Raw genomic sequence first — 14,211 nt, forward strand, 5'->3', positions numbered from 1 at the left:
CTGAGTGAATGTGAAAGTGTATGGTGCTTAGCCATCTACCAAGGTTAACCCACAACACCTTCTAATATGAGGTGTTCAGTGATCCACTTTATCGTTCCATGAAAATTAATCCAGAAGAACCAGACAGATCAGACAAGTCAGAACCAAGACATAAAGTGATTTTTAACAGCTTTACCTTAAATGCAAATTAAACAATTGGAAGACCTGAGAGACCTGGGTTTTAATAGAATTGACAGACGTTCAAAGATAAGACCTAACCTAACCATAAACTTCATTTCAATGCTATGTATTAATTAGATCTAACAGAATCACACTTGAGAGCCCCATGCTTTGAAATGGGACCTCCTTTATCTACCATTATTCTCAGTGTTTCACAGACTATGAAATAGAAGCAGAGAGACCTGGGTTCTTATGTTTCTTGGATCACAAGTGAAATGAGACAGTCCTGCCTTAAGTCCCCTAGTGAAATAATGTAATGTCACCTGCAAATTATCTGATTACTCAAAAACATCTTATTTCAAAATAAAGATGAGTTTGCAGAACTGATTTTAAGGTAAGTAACCAACAGTCTATCTTGCTCTGTACCTTAATGTCAGAACAGCTGTTTTTCTACAAAAACATCTCTTTAAAATGTAGGCTGAAGGGGGAAAAAGAATAAAGAACTGTCTACAACAGCTGAAAAATCAACAAAATACAGTGCAATAGAATCATCAAGTGAACAAGGATGCCAATTTTTATTACATATGTAAATCTAGTCCACCCTTAACACTGGCAGAACAGACAATCATTTTCATACAGTATCTCCAATTACTTCAAACACACTAAGAATATGTTTAACTATGGAATATAAAACTCAAGTATGTTGAGCTAATTCAGTATGATATTTTCAGACTTCTGAAAATATTATCTAATAGACATCACATGGAAAGCAGCCAAAATGAAATATTAACAAGGTATTACAACTTTACTTTTGAAGGGCAGTACTGAACACTTCAATGGAGGAGTAGTTTCCACACCTTCTAGTAGTTCTTGATTGTGCACATAAGAAAAAGGCTAGAAAAGAAACTTCTATTTCACCTTGCAATAAAATCAGATCAACAAAACTTTGCAAAGGAAAAAAAAAAATGAAAACAAGAAACTGCTGAAAAATCACTAACAGCATGTTTGAACACCTGGGCTAAAGCCTTAGAAGTGCTTGCATACACAAATGAGCAAACTAATAATATTTATTTTTTATTCTAAATTGACAAGCATATACTTGCAAATAATACCAAAAACAGCCACATCAAACCTGTGCATAAAACCAATTTAATTTCTAAATATCACTGAAGATACATTTTGTTTCTTTATTCAACCAATTATTACGGAACACCTGGTCATCCAGGGATGCTTATAACCATTAAAAAGGGATATACTGAATGATCAATTTCAAAATACCGAGACTGAAATGAATAAACCAACAAACCACACCTCAATCTGAAATTACAATTTATAAAATGTTTCATTTTTGATACTCATAAGTACGTCATATTAATTACTATTACTTTGATACATTTGAGATACAGTAGCTTCAGCTACATTTGCTGAAACATTAAAGAAAAAAGGAAAGGTTGAGAGAATTAGTTTTTTCAACAAGTCATCTGATCCATCAGAAACAATTCAAATAATACATTATCTGCCTCCTTCCTTTGAGCTGCTCGTATCTCTGGGTGTGCTGGCAGTTCCTGTCAATAGGACATCAGCTTCATATTACCACTTTTCACATTAATACTCTTCCCTTCCTCCAAACTAAGCATTTCCTGTACCACGCTGAAAAACAGATCTGCCACAAATAAGGCCACAGATTCCACAATGCTGACACCAGCATGAAGATTTGAATCTACAACCAAGTTTCCAGAATTGGAAAACAGAAATGCACTGTCTTACATTCCACGACTTTGGATTATGGTCAAAGCATGACAGAAGACATTTATACCTGGTTGTGCTTCACTAAATGGAGCCCAAAAAGGCCCAGGTCCAGCAAGAGGTCGTTCATTATTCCCTCCGCTGGGATGGCGGTTGTGCTTCCTCCATGTGTGTGGAGAGGTTGGTGGGGATTGCTGTGGTGAAACAACTGGAGATGTGGACTCCTAATAAAACAAAGGAACTTTTTCAGTTTTGTACTGTATAGCTAAATATACAAAAGCCTATCCATAACCATAATTTTTAGAAACAATCATCAAAATAGTTAAAATATACTTGGAAAAGGAAAAATCTTAGCACTTATTAAAAGGAAACAAATGTCAGGTACAGCATAAGTAGCACCAGACACATTCATAAAAAAAAAGACAAAAAAAACAAAAAAACCCAACACAACTAAGCAGGCATTCTCAGGACATCAGCAATGCCAAGTTAAATGACTTCGTTTCAAAGGAAACTTAAAAAAAAAAATAACTCATTTTCACTTGTGACAGAAGTTACATTTGAACCCAGATCTCAAAAGAAAGTTATTTATTGTACAAGCAATGATCATACCTAACTGTCATCAAGTGACTCATAATCCAAATTATCTTCTTTCAAAAAAAGAAATCAGAATTAAACACTGAAAAACATAGCAGACATCATTTTTAAATGTGCGGAAAATGTAGCTGTATTTTTTTCCAAATAATTATGTCCTTTATAATATATTTCTTTGTTGCACAGGTTAGAAGGTAGTTCTGTCCTAATTTTAAGGCTTAAGATTTTCTTTAACACTGTGTTGTTCTATCTCATCCCTGAACAGACAGGAAAACAGAATCACATGTGTATCGGTTCTCATGAGACATTCAGATTACCAGATAATTCCACTTGGAAGGAAATAATGAAAGAAATACACGGAATGAAGTATTTATATCATAGAAAGTAATTTTGCAATTAGATTGCTATGCCTCTCAACTTAAGCTAAACTAGCAGGTGAAAACAAGTACAACAAGAAGGCAAGATTCAGCTCTGAATTTCCTGGGAAGTAAACGTGCTACAAATCTCAATATCTATTTCAGCAGTAGACAAAAATATATGTCTGGAACTCTTTTGCCTGATTATATTAAGTGATATAACCTTTATTTACCTTTCCAATTCACCACAAGGTACACAATCTAAATAATTTCAAGGATTTACTAACACACATGAATGTATACAATAACATAACTCCTACTAGTTTCACAGACAGCTATCCAAATAAACTGAAAGCCACATGAATATAACCAGGAAATAGCTTCCTAACAACTGCTAACGTGCTATCAAATACTACAGACAGATTGACTATAGGTTTCCACGATTCACAAAACCTGATTTACTTTGCCAAATATTCAAAGGCCACTTTGTCTTATAACAACAACATTACGTCTATAAGAATCAAAGTGCCATAAAACTAGCTTTTTTCCAAGCAAGGTACATACTAAAACTACACACATCTAACAAAGTTTAAAGATCATGATGACAGATTAGTTTCTAATGTGTTGATGTAACCTCTCCCTCTCCCCCTTCTTTTCCTTTGATTTCTGTCTTACTGGGAAATGGGGCCAGCATGGTCAATTCTGCAATTGAGGTACTTGCTAAAAATCAGGACCGCTGAGTCAGATTTCTTTTATTAAAGCTCCTAGACCACATCATTTCATGGAACAGCTTGTGCTGGATGCCATCTACAGAGAACTGGGAGAAAAGGTTATCAGGAGTAGTCAGCATGGGTTCACCAAGGGGAGGTCGTGCTCGACCAACCTGGTGGCCTTCCATGATGTTGTTGCATGTTGGGTGGATGGGGAAAGAGTGGTAGATGTAGTCTACCTTGATTTTAGAAAGGCATTTGATACTGTTTCCCAAAACATCCTTATAACAAAGCTGAGGAAGTGTGGGATAGATGAGTGGACAGTGAGGTGGGTTGAGAACTGGCGGACTGGCGGAGAGCAGAGGGTCGTCGTTGGTGATGCAGAGTCTGGCTGGAGACCTGTAACCAGTGGTGTTCCTCAGGGGTCGGTGCTGGGTCTGGTCTTGTTCAACATCTTCATCGATGACCTTGATGAGGGGATAGTGGCCACCCTCAACAAGTTTGCTGATGATACGAAGTTGGGAGGATTGGCTGACACGCCTGAAGGCTGTGCTGCCATTCAGCAAGACCTGGACAGGCTGGAGAGCTGGGCAGTAAGAAACCAGATGAGGTACAACAAAAGCAAGTGTAAAGTCTTACACCTAGGGAGGAATAATTGCATGCACCAATACAGGCTGGGGGATGAGCTGCTGGAGAGGAGCTCTGCAGAGAGGGACCTGAGTGTCCTGGTGGATGACAGGTTGGCCATGAGCCAGCAGTGTGCCCTTGTGGCCAAAAAGGCCAATGGCTTACTGGGGTGCATTAAAAAGAGCGTGGCCAGCAGGTCAAAGGAGGTGATCCTCCCCCTCTACTCTGCCCTGGTAAGGCCGCATCTGGAGTACTGCATCCAGTTCTGGGCTCCCCAGTACAAAAAAGACAGGGATCTCTTGGAAAGAGTCCAGCGGAGGGCCACAAAGATGGTGAAGGGCCTGGAGCATCTCTGCTATGAGGAAAGGCTGAGTGAACTGGGTCTGTTCAGCCTTGAGAAAAGAAGACTGAGAGGGGACCTGATCCAGATTCATAAATATCTGAAGTGTAGGGGCCATAGTGGTGAGGCCTGTCTCTTTTCAGTGGTGAGTTGAGGCAGGACAAGGGGAAGCGGCTGGAAACTGCAGCATAGGAAGTTCCGCACAAATGTGTGCAAGAACTTCTTTACAGTGAGGTGACGGAGCACTGGAACAGGCTGCCCAGGGAGGTGGTGGAGTCTCCTTCTCTGGAGATGTTCGAGACCTGCCTGGATGCCGACCTGTGCGACCTGCTGTAGGGAACCTGCTTTGGCAGGGGGGTTGGACTCGATGATCTCTGGAGGTCCCTTCCAACCCCTACAATTCTGTGACTCTGTGATTTCCAGTATTTCACTGAGAGTATTTAAACTGGTGCCCACATATATTTGCAAACAGTGGCTGAGAGCAGTAAAAATTCATTTACATTTTTAATTCAGGGACCAACCAATTGCACAGTCACCATTTTCCACAATATGTCTACCAGACAAGATTATTATGGCAGTTACTCACCACACTGAAATTTGCTGCTTCTTAGCATCTTACTTGACATGAAATTATAAGTGATAGTACATTCTTACTTTTATGGTACATGGGACAGTGATTAGAAGGAGCCAGGGTACGGTTAGTGGAATAACCATTCAACCTCATTTCTAGCTTCCAGGCTGCAAATGGCATTCTGGAAGCTAGAAATGAGGTTGAATGGTTAGTCCACTTAGAACAACAGAGCAATAGGTTCTTGGAGAGCCACGATGATGCACCACTGATGATAACGACAACCTCCTTCTTTCCATTGTTATGAGGCCATTTTTAAAATCAAAAAAAATTTGAAAGATATTTGAATTTTTAGACTAAAGACCATGAGTAAGCCTAGGGACTGCTATGCTTGGTCACAGACATTTTTAATTTGCTCTGGTATTTTTATTCCAGAAAGTTAGACGATCCAAAAGGACACAGAAGAAATCCTGAAGCAGACAAATGCACGATAGCCTATATAAAGGAAACCCATTCACTACTTCTAGTAACTGGATGTGAACATCTACTTTTCGCACACTGCCCTTGTGAAGCAGCCTTGCCCTAAGGAACGTGACAACTGTCACTATTCAGTCATAATGCTCAAGCTATTGTAAATATGATATTCAGCTTATTCTTCTAAACATTTGCTTTTCATGTAATTCTATAGAGTATGTAATGAAGGTAAACAGATAACATGGAGCAAGAGAAGCATAATGGTTAACCTTGTTCACAGTGTACCAGTCAATGTTATATCAGAATTATAAATATCTACAGATTTCCCACAATTAATCTAGAACTTTAGCTTTATGGACTTCGAAATTATTAAACAGAAGAAAATATGCAAATAAATCTGATGTCAAAAAGCTTCTGGAAAAACTTACCACAACTTCAGCTTCATCACGAGATATTTCCAAAACATTTTCAACCTACTTAACACAGCCTTACTCTGGCAACATTCCTGTGTATCCCCAGCTCTTACCCCCAGCTCTTCCCTCACACCACTCCTCACAACCATTGAGCAAGCCTATAGAAGCCAAAGGCATCTGAACACCTTTAAAATGTATATATTGTATATATAAATGGCTTAGCCAAAATACTGATGATTTGATGCGAGTGTAAAGAAGGAAGATGCAGGCCAGGAAAGACCGAAAAGGTAGAACTGTAGGAACATTGACTTAAATGCAATAATAGTCGTGGAAAAGATTTACTGAAATGAACTACATATTGGTTAATTCAGCACATGTGCGTGTATGTGAACTAGTAGGTGTATACATGCCTTTTCAGTTGATAAAAAGAAGTTACAACTTTAATACACTCACGCCTAAGAAAACGTGGTTTGCTGTACAAAGTTTCTGCTTTGATTTTGCACCAGGCTTCCAGCTTTAGTAAACAGGCTCCATTAATGCAACCTTTGTTTCTCAATTGTACAAACTCTCAAAATGTGCTATTTATGAGAGCATATGCTGCAGTTGAGAAAATGGTATGTTCATTCTCATCCATCCAATCTATTACTAAAGGAAACTAACCTTAAAAGCCTGAAATATCCATGATTAATTTTTCTTAAGAGCATTACGATACAGTACCTACCTGGAGCACTCTTCCAAATCCTAATATGTACCAATTGCAACAGATCTGTAACTTCAGGACAATGATAACTCAGTGCAATATCATCATATTTAACAGAAGTTACCCATCTAATCTCTTTGGAACTGTAGCAATTTTACCCATCTGCATACTGTAGTCAATGTATCATTTATTAAATTACCTACTATTAAAATCCTATTTTGCTAAACTGTTTTAACACTTTCATCACAATTCCATTAAAACATTTAGAATAAGATTTAATTTCTATCCAAGCAAAACCTAATAAAAGCAATAGTAGTTATAACATTCTTCTTTCTACTCTTATTTATTGCTACATTACTGGAGAAAAGATAAAGAGATGTAAATAAAAGCAAGCTGGTATAGATAATTAACCAACATCTTAACATTAAATCAAATCAATAAGAACATTCTTAATAACTAATTATAAAAAAAATAAGGTTACAGTTAACAGGCAAAAAAAATCAAGTAATTCATCTTAAAAATAAAATTGCATTAAAATAATAGATTTAACCTGAGTTGTTAAAAAAACATGATTTTTGTTAAACTGGAATTACTAGACACTATGAAAGACTTGAACTTGGACCTTTTTGGAATGATGAGCAGTAACTAAAAACAAGGTGCTAATCAAATAAAGGTGTTATAATATATGGTTCCAAAAGAAGAACTGTAGTGAATGTAAGTCAAACTGGTGTAAGGCAACACAATACCATACTAAAGCAACACTGGAGTGATCTTAACCTCAAAAGGAAATGGCAAGCATACATGAGTCAAAAGGGATTATAAACCTTTTCCTGGATCTCACACCTCAGGCCAGAAGAAAGCCTCCTAAGGAGAACTCCAGAGACAATGAAGCCAGACATGGTATCCGAAGGGTAGGTCTAAGGGTGTTGTGGTCCAGGTCCTGACACCACACAGCCTGCATAAGAGTCAGGGAACAGATCCATTATGAAGAAAGATTGTGCTAGAGATGGTAATTGCATTCCAGAACCCATGGTTTTGTAATCAACTTGGACTCATATTGAAGAATAAAATAGTTCAAGATTCAATGCGAGCTTCTCTAAAAGAAGCACTATACATTCTTTAGATTGGAATGTGTGGTTCAGCCAACTGGAAACTTGTTGGACCTCAACAGTCTGAGAAGTTTTAGTTTTGAAGAAGGCAATTAAAAACCCAGAGAAAAGGAGAGGAGATAAATCACAGCACCAGAAATTTTACTCAAGTTTCTTCAAAAATTTTGAGACAAGGAATTGCACTGAGTTCAACCTGAACTTTGGTACACTTCACTGTGGTGCCAGTCAAGATAATTCCAATAAGAATCTAAGTTGCAAAAGAAATGGCTACAGAATGAACCACATCAGCATGAGAACCATATGACTGAAGTGAATTTTCTAGTAATGCTGCTGAAAGACTCTTTTGGGGAGTGACCTAACTTGACACCGCAGGTAAATGCTTATACACACTAAGTAGCGTACTAATGAATTTTGACAGGAAATGTGAAGGAGGCATTATAAGAATAGATTATTTTGAGGACAGAGATAACTGCACTATCAAAATATCAAGTACAAAACAGTTTCTCAAAGAATAGAAATTAACAGTGAAATGAATAATGAGAAGCAACCAATTGAAAGTAGAAGACTGGATGCATAGCTCAACTGTCAGACCACTATTATGACAATATGACAGATCTGCTCTCTCCACAGCTGCTAAGACATATGAGGTGAGAAACTCATCAGAACGTAGGAAGTAATTTATGAAATAATACTAATACTGGTGAGATCTCATTTGAAACTAGAACTGTAAGTCTGGTCAGGTAATTTCAATAAGAATAAATTCAAACTGGATCAAGGGCAAAGAAGGATTACAAGGATTACCGTGAGCGATTTTGTTAAGCAAAATGAATCTAAGGGAGAATACAATGGTTTTCTAGTAAATACTGGTGGGGTTCTGCAGGAAAAACTAAAGACAAAGTTGTTAAAATAACAGGTAATACCTGACCCGAGGAGAGTTAAGCGGGAATTCTAAATTCCCACTAATATCTCGCTATATTCCCATTAAGATGTAGGAACAGTTTTCCCCAACACTGACAATGCAGATAAAATGTCTGTTTTAAGAGAGAATCCTGATTGTTTTTTAAAAAAATAATTATCTATTACAATTGCACATGACAACAGAGGAATGATGATTTTCCAGACAAGGAATTGCTCAACATTTGACCTGAACTTCAATATATTTCAGTGTGGTGCCATAAGAGAGAATTCCAACAATTGGAATACTAATACATAAATCCAAGTTGCAAAATAACAACTCAGACTCAGTGACAAAAGAGGTTTTTTTAAGCTTTATGCTCCTAAGCAATTTATTTAATATCATCTATTTTTATCTGGAATTACCTGTTAGATCTACTAAACAAAATCTAAGAGAAATGCTTTATTGGCAAACCTTAGAAAAACATCCCACAACTTCCCATGTAGTTACAAATGTTGAAGTGATCCAATATCCACGTGTGCCAATTTTGAGCTGCACTGATATGGCAATAGTTCAACACAATCTGGCTTTTTAAGCGTTATGTTTAATGCACATATAAGAAAGATACGTACCTTCAGCTTTACATTTTATTTTAATCTGGACACAGCAATGTTTCACCTTACAGCATTTGCTACGTACATAGTTTTTAGCTGGTAGAGCCATTACCAATTCAATCTAGTTCTTGTCCCTATCCTGAAAAAGGCTGCAAACCAAGTAAAAGTATCCTAAAGTGGTAGCTGGCTCACTATCTGGATCACATTCAAAGACACTAAAAAATTATCTGCTTTGATTTTAACAACAAAATGCAAAGCATGCAAAGGTAGCATCTAAAAGACTGACACTGAGAGCTTTTATTCATAGGTAAATTAGTTTTAGAAGAGGGAAGAAGCAGCAACATTTTGATTAGGGATTATTTTGTATGAGATGGCTTTCAGAACATTTATTACTCCTTTAAAAATGTTCAAAAAGGCATCAAAAGGTCCTAAACTTACTAGGAGGTTTTAAAAAAAAATAAAAATGCACAAGAACTTGGCAGAAGCCAGTTTCTCAAGGTTGGCCTAATTTAAAAGTTTAGTAGTATAGCTGCCATTACCCACGTACAAAACTATGTATACAGTCCACGACTAACACAACCACGTGAACAAAACTGCTCATGCAGATGTCACAGTGACAGCAGTTTTGATCTGCTTATTGTCTATTTGGCAACAAGAAATGACACCAGTAGAAAAACCTGTTTCCTCCCAGTGTTTTATGTCCAGTAAGGCGTGCAGTCAACACACCATTTAGATAGTAAAGGTTTCTTTCATCAGTTGTCTTTACTCTTAGAATCAGTTCAATAAATTCCATGACAGCTGAGTGTGACTTCTGTCATCTATTATGCATACCACCAATATTAGAGAAGATAGAAACTTCTGACTAGTGCTCCGTTTACATAACACCATCATAAACTAAAAAACACACCACAGAAATAGCAACAGAAAAAAACAATGTTCCTGCATTTGCCCTGTACTTAGTGTAAAAGAAACCTCATTTGTAGCTCCTGTCTGGAAATAGAACTTGATTTCAATTTCCTGATACCTTGCTGTATCTGAGTAAAGCTCCAAACAATGCATTGATAATAATAACACTGTTAAACTAATGTATCAATAAAGAAAAAGTTTTCTATATTTCAGCACACAACACCCTAAGTGAAATTCTTTTACATAAGCTACCTGTAATTATGAAATATTAATCTATGTGACATTTCACAACATAGAAAATGGCACATGAATGTAACCATCCTTTAAAGATCAGGGCCAAGACAGTACACGATTTCACTTCAATATTTTAGTCAAGAGTACTTCATGAAATCAAAACACTTCGAAGTGATGGGTATATTGCCAAAGCCAGTATATAGTTTAAGAAAAAAATCAAAATTTCAGAGCCATTACTAGACTATCTAACAACGAAGTGACAAGTTCTATAAGTGAAGGATATAATCAAGACACTTTAATTCCTCCAGAAAGAAAAGTGGCCTCTAGGAAAATGATGTGCTATAATTTGTTTCTCAACCTTCAGTAGCTTTGATCTTGAAAAAGATGGCATGTAACTTGTCTGGACCTCCTTCTACATATAACAAACCCAAGCATTATCTCCAGGTAAAGACAACTTGATCAGCAATTTCTAGGAAAAAAAATGTCCTCTAGTTATTTATTATTCAATTTGGGGTAAAAAAAAACAAACAAACAAACAAAAAAAACCACACCAACAAACAAACACTCAAACAATTACTATTTATATGGTTAAGTGAGAAACCTGGGGGGGTATCAATCCCATTCTCAGTCTAAGGGGATTCAAATCCTCTGCATCACTCTAACATAATGTCCCGAAAATAAACATTAGACCAAGATGAGGCAGCTTGAACAGATTTGTTATACAGTCAGAAACGTAAGAACCAACAACAGAAGATGTAGTTTTATAACTGGGTACAAAATCTGACAGTACTTCCCTGATGTTCTGAATACAACTTAAAACTGTTGGATTCAATGATGTATTGAGCTACATTTAGTTCAAGAGACTATTTTCTGGTATAGATCTCTCAAAGCACTTGTACACAGGGCTTCTTTATTTTGGTAATACCGTGCACAGAGATACCAAGGTGCTTAAAAAAGCCAAGTCAGCAAACTGAAATTTGGGTCCTTATATGCCTTTGTGAATATGTGGCTTCTTCTGTCAGAACTTGAGATCACAAACACCAGACTTTGTTGCTTTGAAGTCACACCAGGACAGATTCCTGTTTTAAATTTCAGTCATTCACTAGAATTCAAAAATGGATACAAGCATACAAGTATCAAATCTACCTAAAATCCCATCGTCAGATAAACGGATCATAGACCTCTCTAGGACTGTATTTCAAACACACCTCCCTAAAGCCAAACAAAAACAAGCTATCTTCAGATCTACTGTAAGAGCTCATTTCATTACTGTCTCCACTTCCAGTCTGGAACTGACCAGGAAGGTCAGGAAGTGACCACCACTGATTACAGATGGCCTCTGCCAATTTACGTTTTGGTTTTCAATTGGGTTAGCCTGGACTACTCCAAAGAGATTAACAAATGTTTATGAGTGAATTCTTTGACTCCTAATGAATATAAGAAACATTTCAAAGTTCCTTGATTCTCAACAAAATCAGCCCAGGAAAGAGCATACCATAGAGGAAAAAAAACAGGGCGTTCAACAGCTACACACAGATACAAACTCCCAGCAAAACACAGTATTCAAATATAGTGTTCTTGCTTTGGTAAAAAGGACTGTCACAAAAAAATTTCTCCATGGAAAGCGAACATAAAGACTAAATAACAAAGAATTGTGAAGAAGCACAAAGCCGCAAGCCTGTACAGTTTTCTTTTATTCAGATATCCTGAAGATGAACTAGCTGAGCATGAGAGAACTAGTGAGCAAAAGGAAAACAGTTTTTTCATCATTATAATACAAGGAAAAACTACACAAAAACTTCTGTGCAACTGCTATTTCTGGCTCTCACCTTCTCTAATTAACAATCAAAATCCTGAACAATAGCACGTAAGGCAGAGAAAAGTCACTGTGAGGTTTTTCTAAATGAAGTATTTCAGGTTTAAAGGTATGACAGCATATTGAAGGACTAGACATCCAGTCTTCCATGGCACTCAGTAACACTGTTGTGAAGACCAGGAAGCTGATGTGAACTCTGATAAATTAGGCAATAGTATTGTAATGATTACAAAATGATAGTTATCATATCCTACATATTTCTTCTTTTTTTTCCTGTCTCAATTACCACCAATATTTCAAACATATAAGAACGCGTTAAAAAAACCTCCTACATGCAAATATTACAGATGTGTATGCACTATTTACACACACAGTATGTTTTCAATTATTTTTTTTAAAGAAACTACATTGAAAGTAACAGAGTTAAGAAACACTATCAGACTGATACCTATGCAGCAGATTAGTGGTTAAGAGTCCCATTAAATCTCTAAAGTTTATTTACCTGTTGATCACTTGATGTACGTTGCTGAACTGCATCATGGCTCACAGAGCCTTTTTTGACTTGTATCCTGCCAGGTGGAGGAGGAATCACACCTGAATAAGAAGCTGAATTATCAGCATCTGAAGAATACAAGGCCGTGTGTCTTGATTCTTGTTCATTTTTTGACACAACAAATCTGGGAAGAGGGAGATCCTTCACTGTTTAAACAAAGAAAAAGAGAGCAGGCCATTTACTGTATACAAGTATGAATTTTAAAAATAAAACATGCACTTTTTTTTGTAGTTGAAATTTCACGCGTGCCTCGATTACTTAGACATCAGGACTGTTGTTACCACCAACCCCTTCTAGTCAGAAAACAGCAAGTGCCTTTTCTGCATCATACTTCGTGTTCCTGCTACTCAAGTTCTAATACAAGACTTCACATAGCTCTATAAACTTAACACTTATCACTATAAGTCTGCACAAAATGCAGTAGCAATCATCCAATCTAGCTGTTGTCACAGTTGCATTTATAGTAGACAGTACAATTTAGCCTTATTAAAAAGATGGCAAATATTGCTTGAACATGTGTGTGCACACCTTTCTATATGAGAAGCTGAACTAGTTGTTTTAATGGAATACAACTGGGAATATTCCACTATCAATTAATTTTTTTAAAAAGAACACCTAACCTTCTACAAAAATTTCCTACCAAAAAACAAACAAAAAAAAAAAACAACAAAAACCAAAGCAGAAAGTCCTTAGCTTTATGGTTTACAACTATAGAAGTGTTCTATCTCTCACTAAAGACCTGTACCATTTTTCTGAATCCCAACCAGATTTCTCAATAGTCCACTGTGAATCAAAATAAACTGAATTTGCCACACAGATTACTCATCTTTGCTGTGTTGGAAAAGCAATTTAGAGTACGGGTGAAGTTCAATTCCTCCCCTGGATCGCTATATGAAGATTACATAGAACACTAGAACTTCTGATACAAGGGAATTCTATTTTGAGTCTACTGGTTGCTTCAACATAAGGTTTTGGCATGAGGTATCTAGCACTATCTCACAAAATAACATCCAAAGCTCACCAGGAACAGAAAACACAGCATTGTCATCTTTAAAAACAAGACTAGATAATACAAATTCGTTCTTACTGTACTACTGAACTTTTACATGGCAACCGAAAAAAAATGCCATCTTTTACTTCTCTTCTGATTTTTCCCCATAACAGCAGAAAATCACATTTTAACATTACATTTGTTATAATTCAGAAATCCTTGAATTACAAATGCTACAGTAGTTATTAATGGAAATATGATATTAAATTAGAAAAATTTATAAAAGTTCTCTGCATTTCTCAGGCCCACATCTTTATTAACATTTTCTTCCACCAAAACCAGCATTTTATACTTAGAAAACAAACATTACTTCTGAACAGACACCGCTCATTAACGTCTCAATTTTTAG

The 14,211-nt window shown here is 36.6% G+C and overlaps 2 protein-coding genes across 8 annotated transcripts in view; one reads left to right on the forward strand and one right to left on the reverse strand.

Annotated features, from left to right (window-relative positions):
* The window catches only part of REPS1 (RALBP1 associated Eps domain containing 1), a 63,041-nt gene that overhangs the window by 28,908 nt on the left and 19,922 nt on the right, over positions 1-14,211 (reverse strand). For all 7 annotated transcript variants that reach the window (XM_052674611.1, XM_052674604.1, XM_052674602.1 and 4 more), the window contains exons 3-4: positions 12,761-12,957; positions 1,976-2,129 (exon numbers count right to left, since the gene is read on the reverse strand). In XM_052674611.1, the coding sequence (XP_052530571.1) occupies positions 1,976-2,129; positions 12,761-12,957 (351 nt within the window). The remainder of the gene's footprint in view (positions 1-1,975; positions 2,130-12,760; positions 12,958-14,211) is intronic.
* Positions 3,907-14,211, forward strand: part of LOC128076816 (uncharacterized) — a 104,339-nt gene continuing 94,034 nt past the window's right edge. Inside the window, exon 1 of the mRNA XM_052675023.1 lies at positions 3,907-3,961. The gene's annotated coding sequence lies outside the window, so the exon portion shown is untranslated. The remainder of the gene's footprint in view (positions 3,962-14,211) is intronic.

The sequence above is a fragment of the Tympanuchus pallidicinctus genome, unplaced genomic scaffold, assembly GCF_026119805.1.
Source record: "Tympanuchus pallidicinctus isolate F22 unplaced genomic scaffold, pur_lepc_1.0 scaffold1, whole genome shotgun sequence".
Classification (NCBI taxonomy): Eukaryota; Metazoa; Chordata; class Aves; order Galliformes; family Phasianidae; genus Tympanuchus; species Tympanuchus pallidicinctus.